The 23,655-nt window shown below is 65.4% G+C and overlaps 1 protein-coding gene across 3 annotated transcripts in view; it reads left to right on the plus strand.

Moving 5' to 3' along the window:
* The first annotated feature begins 287 nt into the window (after window positions 1–287).
* Window positions 288–23,655, plus strand: part of PIEZO1 (piezo type mechanosensitive ion channel component 1 (Er blood group)) — a 41,835-nt gene continuing 18,467 nt past the window's right edge. The window contains exons 1-7 of one of the 3 annotated variants that reach the window (XM_090063619.1): window positions 288–1,929; window positions 14,165–14,260; window positions 17,574–17,696; window positions 18,947–18,989; window positions 19,337–19,499; window positions 22,851–23,019; window positions 23,138–23,351. In XM_090063619.1, coding sequence (XP_089919745.1) covers window positions 1,185–1,929; window positions 14,165–14,260; window positions 17,574–17,696; window positions 18,947–18,989; window positions 19,337–19,499; window positions 22,851–23,019; window positions 23,138–23,351 — 1,553 coding nt within the window. In that variant the 5' untranslated portion in view covers window positions 288–1,184. The remainder of the gene's footprint in view (window positions 1,930–14,164; window positions 14,261–17,573; window positions 17,697–18,946; window positions 18,990–19,336; window positions 19,500–22,850; window positions 23,020–23,137; window positions 23,352–23,655) is intronic. The other 2 variants (XM_090063620.1, XM_090063621.1) reach the window with 2 other exon arrangements.

Here is a 23,655-nt window from a genome sequence, read left to right on the forward strand (position 1 = left end):
GCTCCGTCCGCACCGCACAGCAACAGGCACCTAGCGCTCGGGGCCTCAGTTTTCCCCATCCGTGCAATGGGCTTATAGGGTGCCCTGGGCCCCTCGGTGCCGCCCGCCCGTGCGGGACGGTGCCGGGGTCCCGACTCTGCTTGAATCCATTGCGGGAGGGTTCATCCCGTGCGGGGAGGACATGGAGGACTGCCCTGGACAAGGCGAATGGACACGACTGTCGCAGTTAACAAACCCACTGGATGCATGGGATTCAAGATTGAATAATTATTGGCATGAGCGCCCTATTGCCTGGAGACGGTGGCTAATTCCTGGAGACGCGGGGGGCGGCGACCCTTGATGGTGCCCCTCCTTGGAAGTCTTTTAGCACCCGTGTCTTCCCCTGGGCGGGAGTGGCGGACGAGCAGAACCAGAGACGACTGGGGTGGGAAGGGAGTCTAGTCCGACCGCTGCTCCGAGCGGGACCAGCCCCAGCATCCCCGCCCGGGCTTACAGCCCTCCAAGGCCAGAGATCCCCCCGCCCGCCTAGGGACCCTGCCTCGCCACCCTCCCAGTGGGAACGTTTTCCCTGACATCCAGCTTCAGCCGCCCTGCTGCAAGTGGAGCCCGTTGCTCCTCGCTCGTGCCTTGCGGCCGAGAGACTTGGCCCCCCGGAGAGCACGTGCTCGTGCACCCCCGCACGCTGCCGAGGCCGGGCCCTGCCGCCCCACGGTGCGTTGCACCCCCGCACGCTGAAGCTGCTTGTGGCCCGGAGCACGGGGGGAAGGCGGAGCGGCGGTCCCCCGCCCCGCCGGCAGCCCTCCGGCCTCGTGCTTCTTCCGCGAGGAGCCGCTGCTTCAAGTAGCTGTTTGTTTTCCAGCCAAGGCAGTGACAGGCCTCGGGCCTGGCTCTCGTCAGGGCTTTCCAGCGCCGTCTGATATTCCCCTCGTGCTCCCGCTCCAGGTTCAAAGCTGCTGGATCTGGGGCTCCATTTGTCACAGCAGCCGCGGGCTGCCCCGCATCAGAAAGCGCTCCTTCAGCTCCCCGGCCCCCTCCTGCCCCTCGGAGGGAGGCTCAGCACCACCCAAGCGCAGGCCCCCTGCCTCTCCCGAGCGCTCCCCGGGGCCGGCGCAGCTCTCTGCCGCGTGAATCCCAGCTGAGGTGAATTACTGGGGTCCTCTTCCTTAGCGAGATCGACGGCCGTGATGGATGCTCCTTGGCTCCGTCAGGATGACAGAAGCCCTCGTTCCGGCCAGGCTGCGCCAGAGCTGCGGGCTGCTCTCGGGGAGGTCCCGGGCGGCGGCTTTCCAGGGAAGCCGGACCTCGCCGCGGGGAGCCGAGCCCGGAGCCAGGAGGTGGACGCATCTGGGTCACAGCTGGTTGCACAGGCGCGTTCCCAGCTCGGGTCAGCGTGCAGCTGGAGCTGGGACACAGCTGCTTTGTCCCGAGCGCTCAAGGGACGAGGTGCCGGCGGGCGGGACCCCCCTTGCGGGCGCCTTCCCTCCCGCGGCCCCCGGGCAGCGGGCACAGCCGCGGCGGGGCAACGTGCCGGCGAGCAGGAGCTGGACTGGCACCCCTTCCCGCCCCGGCCGGTGCCAAGCGCGGCGCGGGCGCCCGAAGCCCCTCCCCGGGGCCGCCGCGGGCCCGCGCGCACAGCGCCCCCCGCACGGGCCGGGCTCCGAGGCCGCCAGGTGGAGCCGTCCCGTCGGGGAGCGCGGAGCCGCCCCTGCCCCGCATCACACTTTCCGCCCGCGCGGGTGAGGCGATGCCCGGCGCGGCTCCGCCCGCGCGGAAGGGGCGGCGGGCGGGGCCGGGCTCGGGCTCGGCTGCGCCGCCCGCCGGGCCGAGCCGCAGCGGGGCCGCCGGCGGAGCGCGGCCGCGCGGGGATGGAGCCGCGGCTGCTCTGCGGACTCGCCTACTGGCTGCTGCTGCCGCTCGCGCTGCTGCCCGGTGAGTGCCGCGCACGCGCGGGGCGCGGGGTCCCCGCTCGGGCCCGTCGTGAGGAGCGGCGGCGGCGGGGGCCGCCGGCGTGAGCCCGGGCTGCGGCCGCCGGGCCTGGCCCGGGGAAGGAGCTGCGGCCCGCCCGCCTCCGCGCGCGGGGCCGGGCCGGCGCTGAGGCGGGCCCGCGGCCGCTGACAGGTGAGCCTTTATCTGAGGGAGGGTTCGGCCGAGCGCCTCAGGCTGCCTTCCGTCCCCCCCCGTCTAAAGTCTGCCCTCGTCTCCGGGCGGAGACGGGGTGTCACAAGGGGCCTGAGAGCAAACTCCAGCCGCCCCCCGGCCGTTTGGCAACCGCGGCCCGGGGGCCCGGAGGCGCCCGGCTGCTGCAGGCCGGCGGGGCCGCTGGAAAACGGCTCCCGGCTGCCTTTCCAGGAGCCGCACGGCTTTGCCTGGCTCTGGACTTTCCCCCCGTCCCGCCAGCTTCAGCCGGTAGTAAATCCTGGGTCGTCTGTAGGCGTGGAGCTGGGGCGAAGGGGGAGACCCCCCAGCTGCAACATCTGGCTCTCGGCTCCATCCAGCCCGTCACAAAGAGCTGCTCCAAGACCATTTTAAGAAACGGTATCCCCCGGAGACGGATCCACCGCCCCCTTGGCCATCGCTTGGCCGGCAGGCTGGAAAATACCAGCGTCTCCAGCCTCCCGGAGAGAATCGGCTCTTTCAACCTGCCCTCCCCAGCGAGGTGCAATTGCGGACCGCAGGCGGCCCGCTCGTCGGGACGCACGGGCTCATGAAAGGGCCTTTCGGGCCCCGCCAGCCCGTCTCCCTGCAGAGGCAGGATCGTGCTCGACAACTTCCTTGTGTTTTGTCTGGCCTGCTTCAGCAAAGGTCCCGAGCGGCAGGGCTTCCACCGCTCCCTCGGGAGCGCGGCCGCGGCCAAGGACGTGTTTAGCTTCCAGCGGCTTCCCCGCCCGAGTGCCAGGCGGCCGCGCTGCTGGGAGGGAAGAGCTGCAGGCGTGAACCGCCCCGTGGGGACTCTCCTGTTCTCTCGCTCGCTGAGCCGGGGTGGCAGGACCCGCCGGCATGGGTGGGGGAAGGAAATGCGGCCGCAGCATCGTGAAGGCAGAGGCTGTCTTGAATGCACCCAGACCTGTTAGCGTGAGCTGAGATTTGCAGAGGTGCTGTGGGCCTGCCTTCGCTGCAAGCGTGGGGCAGCTTCCGATTCGTTCCAGCATGTGCCCGGGCTCAGAAGTGACTCAGAGGCTGGTGTGCAGGATGTGAAAGGTTTAATTATAGCTCGGCCTGTAAGGAGCACTGAGTGTGCAGCCAGGCGCTGGGTCCAAGCCTACCTATGTGCTCAGGGAAGGGAGATGCTGCAGGGCAGGGGCTATGGCTCAGCGTTCCCTCCATCGGGGACGCCGGCCTTTTCCCCTGGCTTCGGCGAGCTGGCATCACCGTCGGCCTCGCCGTGGTCCCCGTGCTGCCTGGGCTTTGTGGGCACTGCAACAACCGCCTGAGTGCCGTGGAGTCTCATTAAGACAGCGTGCCAGTCCCGACGTGGTTTGTTCGTCAGGGAGGCTCTTTCGCCGAGGCCTGCCCAGTTCTTCCCTGCCCAGTCCCAGCGTGCCTGAGCGCTTCGCTCAGTGAGAGCCCTCACGCCCGTGCAGCGAGTGCGGGCCGCGCCATGCATGGGAGGGATATGGCCCTGTTTCCCCACTTTTCCCAGGTGCGGGGCAGTTCCTGGGGCCTGTGCCCGGGCTGGCCAGCCCTGTCTCCAGTGCCACGGACCTCCCTACACCTCGCCTTCTTCCCCATTTCCCTTCCCACCCCCAGAGTTGGGTGTTGATGTTGCCCCCCGGATGGCACGTGGAGCACAGGCCTCCCCCCATGACATGCTCCCGCTGCCTGGCATCCCCGGGGCATCGTGCAAAGCCCCGTGGCCCAGAACCAGGATCCAGCTTCTGGCTCCTGGTGCCGGGGGCTGCAGCATGTTCCCAGTGGGGTGAGGGGAGGACACGCTGTCCCTGTCCAGGCTGGGCCCCCCAGCCCGATGCCGGGAATAGCAGGAGGTATTCTTAGCGCTCCCTCTCCTGCCCGGGCGCGGGCGGCTGTTTACCAGCCACCTGAGTTGAGCTGTTTTGTTTTTTTTTGTCTCCCCTCCTTAAATACATGCTCCATCCTCCTTTGCTGCTGCCCTGCCACCTCCTGTGGTCAGGTGTATTTTTTTTCTTCCTCATTTATGAAAACAAAAATGTCAGCAGCGTCTGAAAGAGAGGAGCGATCGCTCTGTCTCAAGGGCCTGGGCAGAGGGAAGCAAAGCTTCCTGTGCTCTCGGCGTGAGACCCCTGACTCCGTCCCCTGCCTGGTCCTGGCGTGCATCCCTGCACGTGCCCATCCCAGTCGGGCTCGAGGTCCTCATCTCCTAAATATCGGCCTGTTCTCCTGCCCCTGTTCATCTCTCCCCGCTTGGGTGGATGACAGCTTCCCTTCTCCGCTCGGCCTGGCCCGGCCCAGTTTCCCGTTGCATTGTTTGGGAGCCTGCGGTCCATACCACCTCATGAGCAACCTTCAGGAAAAGCTGCTGTGCAGACGGATTCCAGGCGGGCGGCCAGGCAGGAATGTAAACGGTCCCGCCGCGCCAGGCCGCCAGCCTCATCTGCCTTGTGTCTGTCCTGCCAGGCCCGCCAAAGGGCGCCGAGGGTGGCTGGGGGCAGCATCCCCATTGCAGAGGTCATTAGAGATGTGCCAGGTGCCCCCTGCACTGCTGCTGCCTGGTGCTTATTGATGGTGTGAGATAAAAAGATCAGGGCCAGTTCTGGACGCGCCTGCCGCGTCGAGGCTGCCCTCTGCAGCACGATGCCAGGGGACGTTGGCATCGCCCAGCCGCAGCTCGTGGCTGCAAAGGGCACGTGCCGCCCCGGGCTCCGTGCAGGGTGCGGACCCGTTCTGCTCTCCGTGTGCTCTGCGTTGTTCCCTGGTCTGGTCCCGGGGAAGCGTGACACGGGGGCCGCTTGCAGCCGGGCTGTTTGCTGAAGCCTGGCATGTTTGACTTTGCTGCGCAGGGAGCCCAGATTTAGGGCTGCGAGTGGAAAATATGAGGGAGGCTTTGGGAGTGGAGCTGCTGCGAGGGGAAACGGCAGCGCACGGGGGCTGGGAGGGATTTTGGGCCGCCTGGGGCTGCAACAGCCAGTCGGGCTCACCCCCGCCCAGCTCCTGGAGGTGAAGTGGGGCTTGCAAGTCTGTAGCTGCTTCACTGCCCTTAGCCATGTTCCCCAGTAGGAACTCAATTATATTAAGCCAGCTTAATCCCCTCTCTGCAGGTGGCAACAGTACAGGGGAGACAGAGAGACTCCCCTGGGTGCGAGCACGTGGATTAAGCCACGGGACTTGGCACCCGCTCCCATCTCGGAGCAGAGCGAGAGTGGCTGCCTTGGTCCCGGCACAGAGCGGGCCGAGGGTTTTCCCCACTGAGAGATGCTGGGGCAGGGGGAGGTGGTGGGGAAGCCTAAGAGCCCCACTGGCTTCCCAGCTTTAGGGAAGAAACAGGCTGGGCCTGGCACTCGCAGCTGGGGTGAAATGAAGAACGGGGCTGGGGCCGCACAGCTGCAGCAGGTCAGGGCTGGAAACACCCATGCCGTGCTGCTCGCATCGGCGTGCCCTTCCTGCCAGCCAGTGCGGCAGTGTGACACACGCCAGCAGGGCCCCGGGCAGCGACGTGGCCTTGCGGTCAGAGCACAGGGCTGGGGCAGATGGGACAGGAAGGGGGGCTGGTTCCGGCGTTGCTCCAGCTATGCCGCTGCCCTGCAGCGCAGCCAGGAGCTCGCTGGACCCGCGCTTCCACATCCCTGGCTGCGGAGCAGAGATAAGGCCTTGAGCAGCTGGAGGGTGGGGAATGAGATGGGATCTTGGCCGGCAGCGTGCCGGAGCCTGGGGAGAGCGGGGCCGTGTCTGGGCTCCAGAATGGGGACCACCCATGCCCAGGGAGATGCCCCGGCTGTGCCACTCCTCTGCTATGCCAGGCCCCCGGTGCCCCTGCTGCTTTGGCCTGAGATGTCTCCTCTCCCCCAGCTGGCACCCTGCCCCTGGCTACAGTACAGAAAGCTCCTTTCCCTACTGCAGGCCAGTGGCCGGAGCCGGACGCAGCAGGGGGGTCCGGCAGCGCAGCCCTGGCTTCTGCAGCACGTGGACTCGCCCACATCGGCACAGCCGTTTGCAATCCTTGCAGCCAGCCTGGGCCCGAGCGGTAGCCCCCCATCGCAGCCCCTCCCCTCCAGTGGGGACCCTGGGGACGCTGGCGGATGCATGCGCCTCAGCGCCATGCACAACCAGGATGAATTTTCCATGAAAACAGGATGCAGTGGGTGAAACGGCGCTTCCAGGAACAGGAAATCTGCAGAGCTGGAGGGATCTCGCTGGCTGGGAGTGGGGCTGGGATGCCCCTAGAGAGCGGGGCCAGGCGGTCTGTCCTCCCCAGCAAGTGGTGCTTCATGGGGGCAGCTGCCATGTGTTGGCACAGGTGTGCATGCCCTGGGGGCTCTGGGTGCAGGCGGAGGGGAGGGAGGGGACAGCACAGCCTTGTCCAGCCCCCGGCCCCAGCTTTGAGGGGTGCATCCTGCCCCTTTGCAGCTGGACACAGCAGTGCTGCATCCCAGCTCCAGTTTCCCGCGGCCCTGGGGAGTGCTGAAGCTGGCAGTGCCATGTGGTCCAGCCTCCAGGTCGTGGTGTCAAGCAGCAGTGCCCTGCTTTCCTCCCTGTGAAACTCTCCCCACAGGGGCAGGAGGTGCAATACCCCTCAGCCCGTGCGCTAGCCTAGCTCCATGCCTCCTCATGGTCAGCAGGGTAGGAAGCAAAGCCCAGGCGCATGGAGGGAACTTGCAGGGACCCTTCCTTGTGCCTCCAGGCTCCCAAAAGGGCCTTGCCTGCCGGCTATCCTGGGCAGATCGAGTGCAGCGCCCTTCTGCTGCCACGGTTAGAGCGCCACGGACCCGTCGGCCAGGACCCCAGGGACAGGCTCAGTGGGGGTGGATGTATGGGGCTGCACCCTATTAGCAGGGAGCTCCCCCATCCTGCAAAGGCTGGGGCTAGGACTGCCCCCTGCAAGCCAGTGTGCTGGAAACCCCTCCTGGTTAAGGAGCACTGTTAATTACCGCTAGAGCAGGGCTCTGAGGAGTTGCCGACTGCACCAGCTCCAGCACTAATCAATGAGGCAGCTGGCGCGAGCACTCCCGCAACCGCGGTCGCTGCAGCATGCTCCGGCTGCCAGCGCGGCTCCGGCTCCGGCTCCCAGGGCGTCTGGGGTGTTGAGTGCCTGGAAGGGGGGAAGCAGGCGCGCCAGGGAGCTGGTCTCTGCACCTGGGGCCTGGGGCCTGCCGGAGATTGAATGGGCTTTTGGACGGAGCAGCCTGTCCGGGGGGAGCGTCCCTGCTGCGTGGCCTGGCCTCTGGCCCACCAAGGACGCTGGCCAGCGCTGAGAGCTGTGGCCTGCTTCGCTCCCCTTCGGCCAGTGCACCCATAGATGATGGGTTTGTCTGGGATGGTTTGGACAGGGCTGATCCTGCCTCAGGTAGGGGTTGCACTAATGTGACTTCAGGGTTTTCTTCTAGCTCCGCTTCTTTGTGATCTCTGGTCACCAGGGCTCTTGCCACCCTCGCTCCTTCGGCCTGGGGCTCGTGCCACAGGAGATGCAGTCTGTTCCATGGAGAAACCTGCTATCCCATGCTCAATAGCCCAGGGTGTCTCTTTTCCATGGGGCTCTCTGGTTGCCCTTGGTGTCCAAGGGGTCGAGCACTTTCTGGACACCAAGGAAGTGTCTGCAGAAGCCAGGTCTTGAGCGGCCTCGGGGCTGCAGCCAGGGATGGGCTGGGCTCCCACCCCGTGCAGCAGCCAGGGCACAGCTGTCCCATCCTCTCCCTGCCTCGTGCGTTCGTGCTCGCTCACAAGTGCAGCACCTGCCCCATTCGAGACGTGTCCAGCCAGGCCAGACCACGCGGCTTCAGCACTGCTCCAGGCCCCAGCCCGCGCCGCTGCGGTTCGGCCAGGGGCTCCCCCCCACACGGTGCAGGAGGGACATCCCTTGTGCATCTGAGAGTGCTCGTCTTCCCCTGGTTTGTGCCTCGGGAGACAATGCTGCTAGTGCTGCGACCTCTGTGCTCTGCTGGGAGGATTTCCCAGGCCACTGGGCTTTGCTGGTTGCCATGTGGGGCCCCCCCGCTACATGCATCAGGGTTTTGTTGAAGCCTCCTCCAGGGGCACTGGGGCTTGGCTGCAGCCCAGGCTGGCGATGGGGACTGGGCCAGTGCTCCTTCCAGCCCTGCTTCTCTGTGACCCTGACCATGCATGCAGGGCAGAGTTGTCTGGGAAGGGCCAGTGCCACCATGTCCCATGTCCCGGGTAGAGCCACGTGCCCGATGTCAGCAGGACCCCACCACATCCATGCATCCCACTCCAATGCAGGTGCTCCTGCCCATGGCTCTCGGCTTGTGCTTGTCTCTGTTGTCCGGTGCCAGTCTGTGCACAAACGCGTGTGAAGCCAAGACGTGTCTGGCTTGGGTTAACTGCACCCAGCCTCAGCCTCGTAGCCTGATGTGGGCTGGAGGTGCTGGGGACACGTACGTGGGCACGTGGCCCCGTGCACAGCCTGGCCTGGGTCCTAGAAACTCAGCCTGGCACCTTTGGGGAGCGGGTTGCTGTGCTGGGCGCCTGCACCGCCATGGTTTTCACGCTGTGCTTGAGAGGGGTGGCTGTGCCTCGATGTGAAGCCTCGAGAGCAGAGGCCAGCGTGGGGCTGGGGCTGGGGCTGGGGCGGGGACAGGCCAAGATGAGTCTCCCTTGCCCTGCCAGCACATGTACCCAGCACAGGGAGCTGCGATGTCTCGGCAGTGCCAGGGGAGGAGCTGCACTTGTGTCTTGCGGCTTCGCTTTGCAGCAGCCGCCTGTCCAAGCTGACTCAGCCCAGCCGCATGCTGGCGGGGACTGTCCAGCCACAGGACTGGGGATGTCCTACCCTGCCCCCCTGCCCCCAGCATGCAGGAGCAGCAGCCCTGGGGAAGGCTTGTGAGGTGCAGTCTGGCTGGCTGAGCCAGCGCCCAGCTTCAATCAATTCCTCACTTTGCACAGAAAAGTAGTTCGGGAATCCAAGCACCCAGGGGCTGCCAGCCCCAGCCCCAGCCCCGGCCCCGGCCCCCAGCCAGGGATTAACCCTTTGGATGATGCTGGAGCTCATCCGGCCTGAGAGGGAGGGAGGAGCCCCCCTTTGCAGACTTCCGGCTGCTGGCACGGTGCTAGCTGGTGCTTCTCAACCTTTTTAGGCAGGCGGCACCCTAAATAGACCCTTGGAAAGTGCCAGCTCTTAGTTCTCACTCTTCTTTTTGCCTCCAGAAAAGCACGAGAGCAGTTTCTTCTGGTGCAGAAGACTTGGGCAGACCCCAGGTTCCTGTGGGAAATCTCTGGGTGTGTTGCAGGAGTCACGTTTGCACACTAGCGGTGCTGCCGTGACATAGCCCAGCTTGAAAGTGCTCCCGAGACACCCCACTTGGGTTGAGAACCGCCTCTAGCTGCTGCGGTGTCAGCTCCGTGAGGTCTCGCTAGTCCAGCGTCTGGTGGGGAGACCCCCCGAGAGCCGGGGAGCTGCCGGAGACTGGTTAGCTCGGGAGATAAGTCTGTCCCCTAGATAAGCATCTGGAGCCCTGGCTGGGTAGTTGGATAGCTTCAGACCAACCCAAAGCCTGTTGTGGTTGTGAAACCTCTCGCAGTGGCTGTCTGCTTCCTGCACTCTGTGCTGCGCCTCTCGATGTGACTCAGCAGGCGACGGAAACCCAGGCTCTGCCGCTCTCCGTGTGTAGGACGTCTCCCTCGGTTAGCTGGCATCTCTCATGAGGCATGGGGCTGGCATGCAGGGTGGTATCTGCTCCAGCGAGCCGGCTGGCCAGGATCTGTCTCTTGGGTGCAAGGGCATTGCAAGCAGCTCTGTGGGCTCTGGAGAGATGTCTTGTGTCTCACAAATCCTTCCCTTGAAAACCCAGGCCAAGTGGGGAATTGGAGCTGGAGTGGTCAGGAGCGGATCTAGGCCCAGGATGTGGCAGGGGTGGGGAGGTCCATCCCGGCCCAAGTGTGGGAGAGGGTCTGTGGAAATACATGCATGAAAACTGCTGCTTGTTAATGCAGGAGGTTGCAGGAGAGGTGTCAGGAGCCCTGGACCCGGCTGCGGGCGCCTTCCCGGAGCGCGGGGCCGGCTTCTTGGAGCTGGGAACAACTCTCTGGGCAGTTTGCTGGGGGTGACTGATGCCATCGCCTTGCCAGCCCTGCTCCCAGTTCAGGTTTCAGTCCCTGGAGGTATGCAGGCCTGGCTGCCCTCCCGTACCCGACCTGGGTGCCTTCTCCTTGTCGTCGTGCACACACAGCCCCGGGGGTGAGCAGTACCCAGGGGCTCCGACCTCTACTAGGGCTGTGAGTGGGGGCGACACTGCTGACAGGGTGAGCGGGCTCCGGCCACTCTGCTAGTACCTGCAAGGTCAGGAAAGGGCTGAGGGGGCAGGTCGTAGCCGTGTCGGTCCAAGGACACAGGCGGACAAGGTTTTTTGTTTGCCTGTGTCCGGGAAGCTCGCTTAAAAATTTTCCCAACTATTTAAGCTGGTCTAATAAAAGCTATCAGATTCACCCAAAGAGCGTGTCTGCCAGGAAAAGGCTGACGCAGTCCTGGCGGGGTAGCTGCTAGGAGGGCTGACCAGCCGTCCCCAACACGGGGCCCAGAGCCTGGCCAGTGCCCCCACCCCGAGGTGAGGCCGGCCCCCGGGGGCTGCCGGGGCTCTCGTCACCGTCTCGGTGCCGCCACAGCGGGTTAAGCTGGATGTCGCCAGTCCCCGCCGTTCTCACGAGTCCCCCGGGGCCACGGGAGAGGAGGCCACCCCCAGGCTCCTTTACCGGGCACAGCTGGGCCCGGTGCCAGGATGCAGCCCCGCGCTGTGCCGTCACCTGCCCGAGCCTGCGGCACCCGCGTGGGGCTCGGCACCGTGACCAGCAGGACTTTGCTCCTTGCTGGCTGGTTACAGAGGTCGAGGGGGGCGTAACGCCTGCTTGCTGCAGCACGGGTCCTGGGGGCAGCCTGGGTCTGGAGCCAGTGAGATATGCTGACCCCTCCCCACTCCGCCCCCGGGGCCATTTCTCAAGGCACTGGAGGCTCCTGGCTCCATAACTTGCTCAGCCGGTTCCCAGCGCCACTTCTGACGATGCAGCATCCCCCTCCCGGCCCGGCCGGCCCATGTGATGCCCCGTGACGCAGCCTGTCCTGGAGTTCAATTGTGGGACTGTGCGAGTGCCTGGCCCAGGGCCTGGCCGGCCCCGTGTTCGGTGACCCGTTCCCGGCTGGTGCCGGTGTCCGGCGCAGGGCGGCACCGTGGGGGCTCTGGGCTGGGGACAGATGCTCCTTTGCTCCCCTCCCCGCCAGGCACCTCGGGCTTGCTCAGAGCAGCTGCAGCTTTGCAGGGCACCGGCATTGCCTCTGGCTGCCCAAAGCCTTGGTCTGTCCCCATCTCACTGGCCCTTCTCGCCTCCGGCGCCTGGTCTAGACCCACCCAAGCCCCCTGCCCTGCAGGTCCTGGTGGGCACGGAGGCGATGCCCCTCTTGCTCCATGGCATGCATTTCCTTGCAGGCCTGGGTGCCCGAGTGTGGCTGGTGCCGCGTGTCCCCCCGCCCACCCCACTGGGCTCTCGGCTGCGGGTGGGCGGCATGAGCCTGTCCGGTGTCCAGCTGGCTCGGCTTCCTGCGGCCGCTTTATAAACATCCTCCAGGGCCTGTGCAGGGCAAGGGTCGCTGCCTCGGCTGCTCGGTCCTGGGGGCAGCTCCCTCCTAGCTGCTGGCGAGGGGGGCGGGAGCCGAGAAGTGGCTCTTCTAAAAGCCCTGGGACCATGCAGCAAGCCTCCCCTTTGCCAGCCCTGTCCCGGATTGAGCCACATCCTGTCCGGAGCCGGCATTGTCCCGGGAGGGGGCAGGGATTGCGGACTAGCTCTCTAGTTCTGACCTCCCCAGTCGCCCTGTCCTGTCCCCCTCCCAGCTGCAATGTATTTATCCCCCTCCAGAGCCTTGCAAGCTGGGCCTGGCCTGCCTGAGAGCCTGGAGCAGCCTCTCCAAAATGCAGCCACCTCTGGGGAGTGATGAGGGAGCTTGCTCTGAGACTGACGTGTCCCTGCAGGCGGGGGAGAACACCATGGCTCCGGGATGTGCCCGATGTGTGGGAGGAAGTGGGGGTGCGTGCATGAGCCGGAGCCGCTCGCAGCGTCAGGGAAAGGCTCTCCCCTCCGCAGCGCTGCTGGCACCAGGGCAGGCATATTTGCTCCATGAGCTCATGCCTTGCATCAGTCGTGCAGTCAGGGAGTTCATGCTGCCGGGGAGAGCAAGGCGCTGCCGGCCCTCCCCTCCCCTCCCCACGGACAGCCCCACCCAGCCCCCTTTGGGGTGGCCGGCGCCCGGGGGTGCCTGAGCAGCCCCTAGCTCATGCTCCCAGCCCGACGACAGTGCAGGAGGGCATGCCCCCACCTGGTCTGAGGCTCAGGATTGGGCCCGGGACAGGCAGGCAGCTGGAAGCTGGATGCCGGCCCCCGTGGGCACCTGAGGTCTGCCCTCCATGCCCCCCTCCTGGAGCCCTGATTCCCCCCCCGCCCCGGCATGGCACGCGAGGCGCTGGGTGGGGCCTTGTTGGTGCATGCTTTTGCTGCGCTGCTCTGGGCCTGGGATGCTTTGCCCCAGTTGGAGCCGGTTCCCGGCATTTCCGGGTCAGCCGCCGGCTCCCGTGTCCCTCCCTCCCCTGGAGAAAGCAGGTCCTGCCGCCCTGTGTGCATGCATGGGCATGTGCCTGCAGGAAGCCGGACACGCCTGGTGTCCAGGGCCCGGCATCGCTTGCAGCAGGTCGAGCTGGCGGTGCTGCTCCGGGCTGCTGTCATGGTTGCCCCAATTAGCGCTGGCACGCGCAGCGGTGTCAGGGCAGCAGCCCTGCCCTTGAGCCGGCAACTGGCTGGCCTGATAAACAGCAAGGGGGATGGAGAGGCAAACCAATGCTCACATCGCCCTGGCCTTCGCTAAAAATAAGTTGGAGCCCGGAGGCAAGCAAGCTCCCTGCCCCTCTGCTGCACCAGGGTCAATGCTGGGGACCCTGTTGGGAAGGACCCAGTGTTGGGCAGGGTAGGGACAGGCCAGGGGCCTTGCCCTGGCTTTGCAGGAGTGTGGGGAATTATTGCAGCTGGCTGCCCCGTGTCTTTTCCTGCCCCGGGTGCCTGTTGACTGGTCAGAGGAAGGGTCAAGCTGGGCACCTCGGGTGTTTCTCAGAACTGAGATTGCAAAATTCTCTTGCTTTCTTGCTCCCGTGGACCTTCCTCGTGGTCTCTGCAGCAGCCATTGCAGGCAGGGAAGTGAAACCTGCCTGGCATGGGTCTGGCAAGCTCATCCCTGGCACGCCAGGAGACAGAGCCGCGTTGGACAGTCCAGCCAGCGGGCTCGGTCGCTGGGGTCTTCCCTTGTTGAATGGGTCTAGCTGCTCTCTGCCCTGCCCCGCACTTGTGTCTCTGTCCATCCATCTCCCCTGTCTCTGTCCAGGCGTCCGTGCAGCACAGAGGCAGGAGGCCTGGCTGGCCCAGGGGCTGCGGGCAGGGAAGCCAGGCAGGCACTCCCATGGGCGTGTGGGCCCTGGCACTGCCAGGAGCTGGTAGCACAGGACAGTTCCCAAAGCGGGAGCCAGGCCTGGCCACGGGCCAGCACAGCTGTTAGGCACAGCTGCTTTGTGACGGGCCCCGGGCACTGTCCCAGAACAGCTTTGCCCCGCTAGATGCCCTGTGGCACCTTTCTCCCTGGGGGCCCAGGGCTAGCTCTGTTCCCTCCATGACCTTGCCGCGGCGTGCCTGGCCAGCACTGGCGTGTAGCAGCCCCACACCTCCAGCATGGCTGCATCACGCAGTCTCTTGTGCCCCACGATGCAGACGGCTCCACCAGGTCCCGTTCTCAGCCCTGCCCTCATCCCCCTCCATGGCTTTGGGCAAGCTGCTTCCCCTCTTAGCAGGCTGGGGCGAGTTTGTGCTTGTAGTACGGGGGCTACGGCACATGGGGGGACTGCCCTGCCTCTGCCTGGCTTCAGGGAATGGCAAGAGCGGCACCAGGAAATTCTGCCCTCCCAGGTTCACTGAGCCCCACCGTCCGTCGAGGGGATGCGTGTGCATGGGCAGCACCGTGCACCCCCAGCTAATCCACCCTGGCCTCTCTCTGCAGCCTGCCTCTTCCGGGTCAACGCCCTGTCCCTCGTCTACCTGCTGTACTTGCTGCTCCTGCCCTGGTTCCAGGGACCCACCGAGCGCACCATCCGAGGTAAGGCCTGCGCGGGCCCGTCTGTCCGTGCGTCCCGCTGGCAGGGCCCAACTGCGGCAGGTGCCCCTTGCCCAGACGCATACATGCTCGGCATTGCTCCCTTTCTATGCCCAGGGCGAATGCCATTCCCTGAGCTGAGCCCAGCCTGGTGCAGGGCTGCGGGGGGCATGCCCTGTCTGGGGTGAGCTGTGGACCAGCTGGAGTCCCCATGACAGCAGTGGAGACCAGTGGTTCGGGCACAGGCCTGGCCCTGGGTTGTGCTCCTCAGCACCCCCTCCATCACCTGCATGCAGCCAGGTGTGCCCTGCAACCCCAGGGACAGCCCAGACCCCTTCTGCTCAGCCCAGGGAGACTCCCCCTTCCCTGCCAGCAGTGCAGGGGCTTTGATACATAGCCCAGCAGCTGCAATGGTTCATGTGGCTGATCCCAGGCCAGGCGTTTCACCTCTGCCTTTCTGCTGACACAGCTGGGAGCTGTTCCAGGGCTCTGGACTGGTGCTCGGTGGGCACGTACTCCCCCAGCCCTGAGCTTGCTTGCCTTCTCCTGTGAGCCCCTGGCAGGGATCGGGGGGAGGAACGGGGTCCTTGGGGCTCCAGCACGCCTGGGAACAGTCTCCCTGTGCAGAGAGGCTGGCAGGGAGCAGCCCTGGCCCCTGAACGAGCTGACGTGACACAGCATGGGTCCCTGTCCCGGCTCTGATTTCTGTGAGTCCAGCACAAGTGGAGCCGGGCAGCTGGGGTTGGGGACAGGGCTGTTAGCATTTCCATGGCAAGCCCTGGCCATCCTAGAGGTGGGGCGCAGGCACACAGACCTTCACGAGGGCTATATCTGTGCATGGCAAACTCAGAGGCCAGGCCAGGAGGTGCGCCTGAGCCCTGTTTACACTACAGCACCCCCACCCTGGCTGGGTCCAGCCCAGAGCTGGTATCTCAGCTACCCTGGCTGGGTGGCAGCATGGATCCTGGTGGCTGAGGACAGGGCTGATGCCCTCCAACATCTTGAGCTGGGCCCCCTCTGCCTCTGGATAGCAGCCCGGGCTGCCCTCAGGCTGGGCGCCGGGTTCATGGGGGTATTTTTAGGCCGAGGGGGCTGCGTGCTGTCCGATCGTGGTACCTGGCTCCTTCCTCTGCGGTTTCCCCTGGGCTGAGCCGCTCGCGGGTCTCAGCGTGCGGTGGCTCGCTGGCGGCTGGACCGCTGTTAATTATAGCCCGGCCCATCTATTAATAGGCTCCTCACTTGGAAATGGCGGCTTCCAAGCCCCAAGCACATTAGCTGGAAACCTCAGAGTGGAGCCATGGACACGGGGCTGGGCTGGGCTCTACTGTGCAGTGCCCCTCTGTCCTTCTCCAGGACCTCTGCGTGGGGCATCTGGGACCAGCCCTGTGGGCTTTGCTGTTGCTGCTTTCTGCTGCTGGTGCAGGGGGAGCTCTTGGCGAGGGTCCCTGCAGGGAATGCACTGGGGCATTAATGTGCTCCCACCAGCATGCAGGATTGGGGCCCATGGCCTGCTGCAGCCCGGACAAGCTGCAGCCCGGGAGCTGGCGGCTACTCAAAGCTCCCTTAAATATTTCATGTGCCAGCGCAGCCGGGCTCTCGCTGCACGCTGGCTTCCAGGAAAATGGGGAAGAGGCTAGAAAACAGCCCAAACGCAGCCCAAACCCCGCTCCCCTGGCCTAGCCGGTTCCCCGCCCCCCACCAGCGCTGCTTTTCCAGCCGAGGAGAGGAAAGTGTGAGCTCTCCACCCGTAGCATCCTTGGCACGAGGAGCCATGGCGGCGAGCGCAGGGGGCTGCGCAGCTGGTGGAAGGTCTGACGGGGGCGGCCGCGGGGGGATTCGTCAGCGGTGGCCTCACCTGGCAGCTCACGCATGGAAAATTCCACGCTGGCTCGGCCCGGGGCTGGACCGCGGGGCTGTCCACGCTGGCAGGCCGCAGGAGCCCAGCTGGGTTTCATTTGTGTGGGCTGCGGGAGGGGGGCAGACGCGGGGTCAGGCCCCGAGCAGGGAGGCTGGGTCCTGCTGCAGCTTCCTCAGGAGCTGGGGGGGCCAGCCAGGCCTCCTGGGCAAGCCTGGACTCCTTGCACGGTGCGGTGCCTCAGTTTCCCTGTCAGTAGGGATGGGAGGGGGGTTGTGGTCCTTCCCTGCATTGCTGGGGTTCTGTGAGGTTCTGCTCCTCACAGCCCATCGCCCTCATTTCGAGGCACCTGGGTGTGTGCATACATGCATACATACGTGTGTGTACATGTGGAGGCCCTCGGCCTGCTGCCCAGAGCTCCTGGGGGCTGCCGCAGCTGGACAGGGGCACATGCTTCCAGTGCCTGCTTTGGCTGTGGCTCTAGGGTGTGCGGTTCTAGCATTACATGTGCAAATCATTTGCAAATCAACCCCCGCAGGTTTGCCTTTTCAGGTTGCCCTGTGTGTGCGTGGATGTGTTTGTGTGCATGTGTGTGCGTGGATGTGTTTGTGTGCATGTGTGTATATGCATGGGTCCGTGTGCATATGGGTGCACCTGTAGGTGTGTGTGTAAATGGGTCCATGCATGTGTATGTGTTTACGCATGTGAACTGTACATACATGGGTTTGTGTATGTGTGTGTGTGTGTGCACCTATGTGCATACACACAAGGATCCATGCACCTATGTGTGCACCTATGTGTGTGCGTATATACATGGGTCCATGCAAGTTTGTCTGTGCGCGCGCATGCATTTATGGGTTTGTGTGTGCGCGCACCTGTGTGTGTGTATGCATGTATTCATGCACATGTATGTGCGCACCAGTGTGTATGTGCATGCACATGTCCTTGCATGTGTATGTATGCATCTCCGTGTGTGCATGGGCAAGCATGTGGGGGCATGTGTGTGTATGTGCGGTGCACGTTCTAACCAGACTGCAGCGGGGCCGTGGCTAACTGGGGCTGTGCTCCCAGTCGAAGGCCACTGCGGGTGGGACAGTGGAGCCCTTCATGGCATGGTGGGCATGGAGGGGCTGCCTGGCAGCTACGTGGCAGGCTGCGGGCACTTCCCCATGTGCTGGGGGTGCTGGCCAGACATGTGGTGCCCGCGGGATACTAGGTGTCTGAAGGCTGGGATCTCACCCCAGGGCTGGCTCAGCTGCTGTGGTGAACTGCCTGGTGCTGGGAGCATGGGCTTCACCAGCTCCACTGCTCAGGGCTTGAGCAGCACCTTGAGTGCTGTCATAACTGGAGCCCGGGATGAGCTGCCACCCCCCACCACCCATGCTACTTTCTCTGCCCACCGTGAAGGGCCTGTGTAGTGGACACGGGTAAAGGCAGCAACGAGGATGGTTTGTCTCCTAGGTCACACCGGGCGCCTCCTGCGAGCTCTCCTAGGCACCAGCATCCTCTTCCTCCTGGCCCACCTGGTCTTCCAGATATGCCTTTACACAGTGCCCGGCTTGAGCCAGCTGCTGGGACACAACTGTGAGTATGGCAGGGGCAGCCCCTGGTTTGGCAGCCCCGAGTGCCACCCCCTGGGGCCAGGCCCAGCTCCAGCCTGGTCCCCGCTCCCCTCCTGTCCTTGCTGCCACCCGAGATGCAGTCACTGCTACCCAGCCTCTGCGTGAGGTCATCAGAGTCCCTCCATGACATCACAACCGTATCCACAAGCATGTCAGAGCCTGGGGTCCATCGCCCTCACCCATTTCTTCAGCCCCCTCTGCTCATGTGGAGGGGACACAGGCGTTGGTAGCAGCCAGTGGGTCACTTCCCCTCGGCTCCGTGCCCCTGGTCTCTGCTGCTCTCTGCCTTCCTAGGAAATGCCCCCCAGATGCACCACCCTCTTGCTGGCTGGGGTGAGGGGACCGCACTCACTCAGCAGCAGCCCAGCCGGGATGGGGGCCTGCTCCTGCCCTGCTCGCGCTGCACTCTCCTGGCCCACCGGTCCTGTGTCTTCATGGGGAAGGGGTGGTCTGGCAAGGGGCTGCCTGTTCTCCATCTTGCCATGAAGCCAGAGCTAGAGGAAACATTTCCCTGATGGAATGGCAGGCCTGGCTCGCACCGCTCCCCTGGACCTGGGATGGGCCAGTCTGGCTGCTGCAAACCCCTGGGGCAAAATGCCCAGCACCAGCCCCCTTGCCCCACAGCTGCTGGTGGAGGAGCCCTGCTTCTCTTTGCCCTGTTGTCCCCAGCTTGGGGGTCTTTTGATGGGGGTCTTTTAATGGGAAGACCCAGGCAGGGAGATGGCAGAAGCCTGCACCCCTCAATCAGGGCCTCTCTGCTGCTGCTGCAACCCAGCCTCCCCACTGGTATGGGTGGGAGCGGGGCCAGACTCAGGCAGACATGAGCCTTCAGCTGCCGGGTGCAATCACAGCCCCGTCAGCAGGCCCTGGCGCTGCCTCCCGGTCCCACATTGCGGGGGGCACCTGCTCGGTGGGCCAGCCCATCCATCAGGATGGGGTTTCCAGTGCTGGCCCCCAGGCTGACAGCCCCCAGGCAGGCAAGAGCTGCCCTTGGGGAGTGCACGGCCAAGGCTGGCTAGTGGCCACGTGGTGGGCACATCCCTTCCTGCCTGGGGGGACTTTTGCCCCTCGGGGCTTGGCCTTTCTTGGGCACATGGGCAAGTATGCCAGGAGCGATGTGAACCGGCTCTGCCCTGCCCCTGCCTGCCCGGCTGGGCAGCACCCTGCCCCTGCACCCTCCCTCTGACCTGGTCTCTCTTTTCTTCCTTGCAGGCAGCACGTGGGAGACGCTGTCCCGGCATGTCGGGGTCACAAGGTGAGGGGCCGCCTGCTCCGTGCCATGCTCAGGGGGTCGGGGTGGGTGCCTGCAGGCTAGGGGAGGGGATGCTCTGGACCCACTGGGACAGAGGCTCCTTGAATAGCTCCAGGACGGTGGCACATACTGTGCCGTGCCTCTTCTGGGCACTGACACCCAGCTGGGAGCTCCCTTGGAAGACCCTGCCCTGTGCCCGCAGGGGAACACGGACATGTCTGTGCCCTTGTCCTGATGGCTTCGTCCCTGGCATGGGGTGTGTGTTGCACCAGTGACTGGGGGAGCAGTGTAGACAGGTGTCCTGCGACAGGCAAACTGGCATCTCACCCCCTTCCCACCCTCCCCCGCAGGCTGGAGCTTGGCGACATCCCCAACTCGGTGCGCCTGGTGGCCCCTGACGTGGGCATCCTGCTGGTCTCCGCCATCTGCCTGGGTCTATGCCGCCGCCTCAGGCCTCTCAATGGGGCAGGTGCCTGCGTCCGTAGGCCAGCATCCCTCGAGCCCCTGGAGCAGGTAAGTCTCTGCGGCCTGGAGAGCCTGCCCGTACCATGTCCCCCTGGCACTGCTGACCCGTGCCTGCCCTGGCCTCGGGAAGGGTCCTGCTGGGGCTGCACCGGTGCCTGCCCCAGGCTCAGAGCTGGGCCATGCTGCCCTAGGACGGGGGGCTGCAACTGGGGGCTGGGCCTGGCCCCGGCTTCACCCGTCTTGTAGGAGCCAAGGTGAGTCACACTGTGGGTGGAACGGTGTCCCTGTTTCCCCACGGTTGCCATAGGGACTCCTCGCAAACAGGCGAGGAACAGAGTCCCATTATGTGGGGCCAGGGCAAGCCCTGGGCACTGCGCCGGGCAGCCTCTGCCGCCCACGGGCACAGAGCAGCGGGGGCTGTGTGCATGGGTTCCCTGCCTGGCCCCCGGAGCGCGGCACAGCTGTGCACAGCTGTGCCCGACCCGTGTGCAAATCAGCATGCCCCATCGTGGGCTTTGCATGCCTTGCTGTCCCTTCCCCTGTGACGGGAGCTGGGGTGCAGAGCAGCCAGGCCTCCCCGAACCCCCCAGACCTCCAAGGGGGCTACGTTCTCCTCGTTGGCTCTGCCTGGGAGCTACCTGGGCAGTGCCAGGACCTGTTTGAGCTGGCGCCAGATCCTGGAAAGCCAGGCTGTCTGCGGGCAGCAGGGTGCTTCTCACAGGGCCAAGGGCTGTGCAATTCCCCGCAGCCTGGGGCTCACCAGGTGGGAGGTGGAGGAGCCGGTGCTGTGCATGGGGATGGGGGCAGAGCGTACAGAAGTACTTGTCTGTCTGCACTGGGGCTCAGCTCTTCTGGGGGCCCTGGCATTTATGGGGCTAGCGGAGCCGGGGGGGCTGGAGACCCGGCTGCGAGCCGTGCTGAGAACAGAATGTGCTGGCAGGGACAGCCAGGCTGGGGGGGCTCCGCACCTTGGCTTCCCCCTGGCTGGCGGGAGCGTTAACCCTGCTGCCCCTGGAGCTGCAGCTGGACCCATCCAGCATTGGGGAGGGGTCATGGGGGCGCCCAGCCAGGGGAGAAGGTGCTGGCTCCTCGCAGAGCCCTTCCAGCGTGACTTGGGCCCATTCCACCTTCGCCAGCCGGGCACGGCAAGGGGCAGGATGGGAGAGGCCCAGATAACTCGTTGCGGCTCCAGCCCTGCCTGGTACCGAGATGCCCTGCTCCCGGGCAGCCTCCTGGCCCCGTGCCCTCCCTGGCCTCTAGGCTACTCTGGGATTAGGCCAGTTGTGCAGCAGGTGCTCCCCCCCCCCCCCCTGCAAGTGGCTGTACTCAGGTCGACAAGACGCCCACGGGCTCCAGCCTTTGTCTCCTGTTGGCACCGGGGCGTGGGAGCCTCGGCCCAGCACAGCAGCCGGCACAGCTGTCCCTAGCTAGGGCTGCACTGCCCATCCAGAGCCCACTGTCAGCACCCTGCATGGGGGAGCCTCCGTAAAGCTTCCCTGTTCCCATGGGGGCTGCAACCGCTGGGCTCAGGCTGTTCTCCTGCCCCAGCCTCTCCAGCCATAGCTCAGGCACCCTGGCTTCTCACTCCCTGCAGGGACCACTGGGCTGGATGTTGGGGCACCCCCAGCTCACCCCCATGGCTGTGTCCCTAGGCTTGAGACTTTGCAGGCTGCAGTCAGTGCCCATCCCCTGGGAGCACGTGGGGGCTGCCCTGGCAGTGGGGCAGCATCTCAGCTTGACCCTGAGCACCGAGGGCCTCGTTCCTTCCTTCTTCGGTGGCCCAGGACAGGGGGCACGTGCTGCACCCCGCCACCTTGGCACATGGGTGCTATGCATCGGGCAGGACCCTTTTAGCCCCCAACCCTCCCAGCTCCCTGCCAGCCAGGTGCCAGGGGGCTGGGATCTCTCGTGGCATGAGAGTGGCCCCAGGCTGCTGTTCCTAGGTCCTGGGTGTTTGCTGTGGAGGTGGGGAGTGGACAGGTGTCTCCATCAAAGTGCCGCTGCTTTGTGCCAAGGGGGTGTGCCCAGGTATTTCTGTTCTGGCCACTGAAAGCTCCCTTCCCAATGCCACCAGCCCTGTGAGCTCCCCTGGTCTCTACCCCCAGGGCTTGGATGTTGCTGGTGCCAGCGGGGCCCAGCCCTGGGCAGGAGCAGGGCCTCTGTGCTGGCTGAGTGCCTGGGGCAGAGGAATGGCAGAGGCGGGACTGGCCTGTCCAGGTGGTGGGTGCTGCGCTCTGCAATGGGGTGCTCGGCTGCACCCCCCTGCTCCTCCATGGCAGCTGGGTCCCCCTTGCAGTCGGTGCTCCTCCGTGCTGGAGCCAAACCTGGGGCCCCACACCTGGCGGTAACCAGAGCCGGGTCAGACGCACGTGCCTTTGTTGGGAACCCGCGCAGCAGAGCAGAGCCCAGGCAGGAAGCGCTGGCGGGGCCAGTGGCACGCTCCCGGCAGCCGGGATGAACAAGGGCAGGTGCAGGCAGCTGGGCTCGGGGCTGGCATGGAGAGGGCATCGTTCCTGGCACCTCCAGCAAGGGCTGGGCTGGCTGTGGGGGGTGCAGACCTCAAGCTGCTCGCTCTCCATGGCCGAGGCCACGGTGTGTCCAGACTAACGGAGGTCTCTCCCGTGCTGCCAGCTGGGGAGTACTGGTGCCTTCCCCGGGAGGCTGGCAGCACTGGGCCTGTCACCCATCTCCACCTCCCTGCATCTCGGGTCAGGTTGGCCTCCAGGCTCCTCCAGGCAGTGGGGCCATGTCCCCCATACTGCAGCCGCAGCAGTGGCCTGCGGGTACGTGGCATGTTGCCAAGGGGCTGCTCTGTGGGGTGCTGGGCCCAGACTCGAGTGTCCCCACACACCTGCCCCGTGCCCGTAGCCTTTGCACCTGTCGGGGCGACCTCTCCTCCTCCACGCCAGGGCCTGCGTACGTGGCCTTTCCGGGGAGCCAGGGGATTGGGTGTCAGCGTGTCCTAGCTGGAACGGGGCCGGCCCCTGCGCTCACACCCCTGCAGCGCTAGATCCCTGGATCCGATTACCTGGCTCCTTGCAGTGGCGTCAGCCTGAACTGTGCTGTGCACCAGCCCAGCACCCCTTGTGGTATCATCCTGCCCGTGGCTGACTCGCCTCGTCCCTCGTGGCCCCCCCAGAGGTCTCCAAGCCCTTCCCAAGAGCTGGAGAGGGGGACACTGAGGCACAGCCAGAAAATCTGTGGGGACAGAACCCAGGTGTCCAGGCCCCAGCTCCCAGATAGCCACTAGGCAGCATGGCAAGCCACGGGATGTGGCCTCCAGGGTGGCGATGCCCATGCAAGCCCTGGCGCCCTGCAGGACAGTAGTACTCCACTGTGCCCGGTCCTGGAGCTGTAGCATGGGCAAGGGAGCCCTGACCTTGCCCCGGGTGCCCACAGGAGGAGGAGGAAGAGGAGGAGGAGGAGGAGGATGAAGGTGCTGAGAAGCCGGGCGATGAGGATGCGGCGACAGAGATGACACCCCTGGCCGCCAAGCTGCGGGTGAAGGTGCACTGGCTGCTGCGAGCAGCCGGCAAGGGGCTGGCGCTGCTGCTGCTGGCTCTGGCAGGTGAGAGGAGTGCGGCGGGGTCTCAGCCCAGGGTCAGGGCCGCCCCTTTGCTGAGCTAAGGGGGGCTCATCCCTGGAGCCGTCGCCAGCCCCTCAGGGTAATGGCCCTGACCCTGCAGGCATCACGCTGCCGTCGGCCTTCTCCAGCGTCTACTACCTGCTGTTTGTGGGCACGTGCACGTGGTGGGCCTGCCACTTCCGCCTCAGCCACCTGGGCTTCAACGCCATCTGCATCATGGTGGGCGTCTACGCCGCCGGCCACCTCCTCTGCCTCTACAGCTACCAGGCACCGTACGTCCAGGCCTTCTTACCTCCGGCCAGCATCTGGGCACGGTAAGCCGGCAGCTTCTCCCTCCGTCCCTCCCACCACCGTCCAGCTGGCCCCTTGCTGTCCCCGCAACGGGGACAGGTGGCTGGAGGTTGCCCAGGCGCCCTGGCTTTCCTCGTGCCAGGTAGGAACCGGACTCAACCCCCCTTCACCAGCTCTGGGCTCCCACGTGGGTCTTGTTTCCTGGATGAGGTCCCGGGGGAGCGGCCGCGGGGCTGGGCTGGACCCGTGGGTGCACAGTGCTGCCCTGCCCTTTCAGAGCAGGGATCAAAGCTGAACCTGGGCTGCACCTTGTAGCTGCAGCTCCTT

Source organism: Crocodylus siamensis, chromosome 9 (genome assembly GCF_052110815.1).
Source record: "Crocodylus siamensis isolate JL-2025a chromosome 9, ASM5211081v1, whole genome shotgun sequence".
NCBI lineage: Eukaryota > Metazoa > Chordata > Crocodylia > Crocodylidae > Crocodylus > Crocodylus siamensis.